The 5242-nt window shown below is 28.4% G+C and overlaps 1 protein-coding gene across 1 annotated transcript, besides 3 other annotated features; it reads left to right on the top strand.

Annotated features, from left to right (window-relative positions):
* Positions 1 to 635: 635 nt before the first annotated feature.
* TVAGG3_1025120 (phosphoprotein phosphatase protein) lies at positions 636 to 1724 on the top strand (the record flags this gene model as incomplete). The annotated part of the gene is made up of 1 exon (XM_001298218.1): positions 636 to 1724. The coding sequence occupies one exon, from the start codon at positions 636 to 638 to the stop codon at positions 1722 to 1724; it is 1089 nt and encodes a 362-aa protein (XP_001298219.1).
* A 131-nt stretch (positions 1725 to 1855) lies between these two features.
* Positions 1856 to 2143: a mobile genetic element.
* A 1664-nt stretch (positions 2144 to 3807) lies between these two features.
* Positions 3808 to 4274: a mobile genetic element.
* Positions 4275 to 5242: part of a mobile genetic element that runs on past the window's edge.

Genomic DNA, 5242 nt, shown 5'->3' with positions numbered 1-5242 from the left:
CATTCTTATCCAATTCGTACAACAATGATAACATTTCATGTCGCATCTTTTTAACTTTCTTGATCTCATAACTTCAATTGCTTGATTTTCTAAGCTTCTACATTAAATCTTCATACACATATTCTTAATTTTCCTATTATTACCCAAACATTAGATTTGTTTGTTTCACAGTAACAATAAGATTTTTCTGTCTCTGGAAATCTTTGGCGTAAAGACGCCGAAACTTTCAGTTTGAAAGTCTTTTCTTCGATATGTATCATATATCACTTCCAAATTATTCGATATTAATTACTTCAACAAAACTGAGTAATTATTTATATTTATAAAAAAAAAGTTTATTTATTTGTATAGTTGAGATTATTTTGCAATTTGACTTCCATTTCAAATAATTTCAATTGATTAACTTCATGTTATACAATTTTTTGTTTGAAATCATTCAATATTTTGATATTCAAATAATTAATAAAAAATCTCTATAATCCATATCTTTTCAAAATTCTTCTTTTAACATATAAATTTTCAAATCACATTGAAAATAGAAATATTTTTACATTCGCCTGACATTTGCATAATACAAATTGCAATACAAATTCAACTATATGATGTAGAACGAACATTCAGAATTTCAATTCAAAATGCTATCGCGTAGCATACTCGACTCATATATTCCACTACTTCATTATTTCAGCTTAGATCATAATACAAACACTGAGCAAATTACTGTCCCGCGATTGAAGAAGACAGACTTGATAGATTTATTAAGAAAATGCAAAGAAATTTTTAGAATTGAGCCAACATTATTGCGATTAGAAGGAGATTTTAACATCATAGGAGATATACATGGAAATCTTAAAGACCTTCTTAGAATTATCTCATTTACAGGACTTCAAATGTCTATTGGATTTGTATTTTTAGGTGATTATGTTGACAAAGGAGATTTATCAATTGAATCGATAGTACTAATTCTAGCAATGAAGTTAGCTTATCCTACAAAGGTGTTTATGATTCGTGGAAATCATGAATTCGATAATATGAACAATGAATACGGATTCAAGAAGCAAGTCTTTGAAGTATATGACGATGATGTTTATGAAGCATTTCACGACTGCTTTTCTTGCATACCTCTTGCAGCACTTGTAAACCAAGAACACTTATGTATGCACGGAGGTTTAGGACCAGGATTTGTTTCTTTAAATCAGATTGAGCAAATAGAACGCCCAATATTTTCCGTAGATACAGAAACCAAATTTTCACAGATTTTGGATTCTATTTTATGGAGCGATCCAAGTGAGATGATTCAGCAATACACAAATAACAATAGAGGTAAAGGTTTTGTTTATGGAGGTTCTGCCGTTAATAAATTCTTGCAAAATAATAATTTGAAAACTATAATTCGTTCTCATCAATGTGTTGATGGCTACAAAGAGCTCTTTGATGGTGGACTGATAACAGTCTTTTCGTCAAGTTGCTATTCAAAAAATCCTGTAAATCGTTGTGGATTATTGCAAATTATTAGAAATGAACAAATAACAAAGAAGCACTTCCCTGCAAGCGAACCTATCAGTAAAATGAATATAGATTATAAAATTGTTGAAGTTAGCCAGACTATTCCATTATGTCAAAGGAGATTGAGCCTTCCATTCACGAAGACTACTACAAATATGAAGAGAATGTCATTTAGCGTCAAATCAGACAGAATGAAAAAATCTTTTGTTAGAAATTAAATCTCAGAGTAAAAATTTTGTATGTATTATGCCTAAAATAAAGTGCCTAATTCATTTTCCGTAGAATACTTCATATATTTTGAATTATAATTAAATATGCTGGCAAATTTAAAATTTGAAATTGAGTGAATGAGAAAGGGACAGACTAGCCCATTGTCACTTTTTAATTTAGCAAATGAACGCTTATGGAGTGGAGTTTTTGGGTAAATCTGATTTGCTTATAAATGAAATAAAATCAAAAGAAACCATATTGGCATTATATTATGCAAAAATAAATGATCTTACTTAGTACTTTTAAAGTTAATTTCAGAAAAAATTTGACACAATGGTATCCGGCACATACAAGTGGTGTACAACCAAAATATAAGTTGGTTTAAACATATATTGCTATATCTCATGATCTTACTTAGTACTTTTAAGAAAAAACCAGAATTTTCGAAAAAGTGACACCAACTATTAAAGTTATTTTATTACTAGATTTATTTACAAATTATAAGATAATATCATTAACCGAATATATTTTTAATATAAATAAAAAACTTTTTTATACAAAAAATTACAATCAATCAATAAATATTATAAAACATTTATTCCAAAAAGATTAAGTAATAGGTGGGATCCTGCATATAATATAATTTTATGTCATAAAGTTTACAAATTTTAGATGGACCACAGTGAGAATGTGAGTGGTTAATTTAAAGGTGGTCTGATAAAGATATCGAAGCTTACTCAACACAGCATGAAGCAGTTTCTAATACACAATCTTACTAGTGGTGCTTCGGTCGCCAGCGCTCTCATAGGGGTGCTGATTTCAAAAACCACTACTTCAAATTATTCAACAATACTCAATGCAGCATGAAGCAGCTACTACTGCTGTATCTTACTGGTAGTGTTTTGGTCGTTGGCTCTTGCACAGTCTCTCAGATTTTCAAAAATTTTTTTCAACACTATCTTGTTTCGCTCTCAGAAAGCTATCCTACAAAGACATCGAAGCTTACTCAACACAGCATGAAGCAGTTTCTAATACACAATCTTACTAGTGGTGCTTCGGTCGCCAGCGCTCTCATAGGGGTGCTGATTTCAAAAACCACTACTTCAAATTATTCAACAATACTCAATGCAGCATGAAGCAGCTACTACTGCTGTATCTTACTGGTAGTGTTCTTCGCTTCTTACTATCAACTCTAAAACTAGTTTGATGTATTATTTATTCAATATTAACCTTAATTATTTACAATTCTCACTTTTTTCATTTTTTAAATGAATCAATCCGTTCCTGCACCCTTGCTGATACAAAACAATATATTGATTTCATTCATTATCTTCAATATGGAGTTCAAGCAGAGATGCGTGCTAACTGCAATTATCGGAAAGATTCGCATTTGAATTCAGATGGAGTAACAATTATTAGACATTACTGTAGATGGGGAAGTTGTAGTGCTAACTTTACCTTTGAAATGAAATCTAATCAATACAGATTTGTAAATGGACATCATTTTCATAATCATGTTGGTGAACCACCGTCTTTTAAATATATACATATATAAATATATACATATATAAATATATACATATATAAATATATACATATATAAATATATACATATATAAATATATACATATATAAATATATACATATATAAATATATACATATATAAATATATACATATATAAATATATACATATATAAATATATACATATATAAATATATACATATATAAATATATACATATATAAATATATACATATATAAATATATACATATATAAATATACATATATAAATATACATATATAAATATACATATATAAATATACATATATAAATATACATATATAAATATACATATATAAATATACATATATAAATATACATATATAAATATACATATATAAATATACATATATAAATATACATATATAAATATACATATATAAATATACATATATAAATATACATATATAAATATATTTATATATATAAATATATAAATAACAAAATACAATCAAAAATAGTGTTTGAAAATTTAAGGTTAAGCGTCACTTTTCTATTGTCACTTTTTCGTAAATTCTACCACACTCCATATAAGTGGTGTGCAACCAAAATATAAGTTGGTTTAAACATATATTGCTATATCTCATGATCTTACTTAGTACTTTTAAAGTTAATTTCAGAAAAAATTTGACACAATGGTATCCGGCACATACAAGTGGTGTACAACCAAAATATAAGTTGGTTTAAACATATATTGCTATATCTCATGATCTTACTTAGTACTTTTAAAGTTAATTTCAGAAAAAATTTGACACAATGGTATCCGGCACATACAAGTGGTGTACAACCAAAATATAAGTTGGTTTAAACATATATTGCTATATCTCATGATCTTACTTAGTACTTTTAAAGTTAATTTCAGAAAAAATTTGACACAATGGTATCCGGCACATACAAGTGGTGTACAACCAAAATTTCATATCCCTAGTTTTACATTTATGTTTAGTTTTATTTCACCTATTTTTCAAAGATCATAATTGAATTAGATGGCCAAAGTTAGTATACATAACAAGTGTACTGAGGCACTGCGCGCCTCCTTACACTTGTTATGTGAATTTGACACTTTACAAAACCGTTAACGTATATTTTACAACACAAACGACAACACAAACGACAACACTAACTTAACCTTAAATATTTACAAAACCGCCAACCACTTCACCTCACTAACGTTTTCACAAACGACTTCACTAATGAAAAAATAAACGTTCTCATTTACAAAAGTATTGCAGCGCTTCCCATTGCTGTGCTTCACACAATAGTTCATATTCTTCAGTATCGCTGCTGTCACTCCAATCGTCAGAGTCAAAGTCACTGTCAAAATGAATGTATGTAAGTTTTGACAAAGCTAATGAAACACGTTTACCGTTTGTATCGTATGCTTGTATAAACTTTCCATTCTTCATTCCTTCATAAACGCTCAAACTAACTTTACCTTTTCTCCCTCGTATCTGATAGAATGTATTTTCACGAGGAACGAAGAACAAATTCTTGAACTCATGACCGTTGTAGTTTGTTATCTCAATAGTTTTCGTCATTTATATAAAAATAAAATAAAAAATAAACTTAAAAATTAATGATATCACCACCCTCACACGTATGAAAACATAGCACAAAAATAAACTTAGGGTAGAAGGTTAGATCTAACCTCTTTTCTACCCTGTTGAATTCATTGCTTTATAACTCTCTTCCTTTCTCCAACTCTTCTAACTTCTTCTTAAGTTCAGCAATGTTGTCCTCATGAAGTTTAATCTTTCTCAAAATTCCTTCTTTATCTAATGGTTGCTTTATCTTTCTAAACTGAACTCTACCATCCTTCATAGTATGAATGTAAAAACCTTCTGGAATAGTTCCTGATTTAATGTATTCTACCAAAAACTTTTGTTTCATTGCTTCAGTGACTTTATTTGTCATTTCAATCAAATAAAAATTTTAATATTAAATAAAAATAACGTTATTTTT

Source organism: Trichomonas vaginalis, chromosome I (assembly GCF_026262505.1).
Source record: "Trichomonas vaginalis G3 chromosome I, whole genome shotgun sequence".
Taxonomy (NCBI): Eukaryota; Parabasalia; order Trichomonadida; family Trichomonadidae; genus Trichomonas; species Trichomonas vaginalis.
This window is presented reverse-complemented; position numbering and strand designations above follow the sequence as displayed.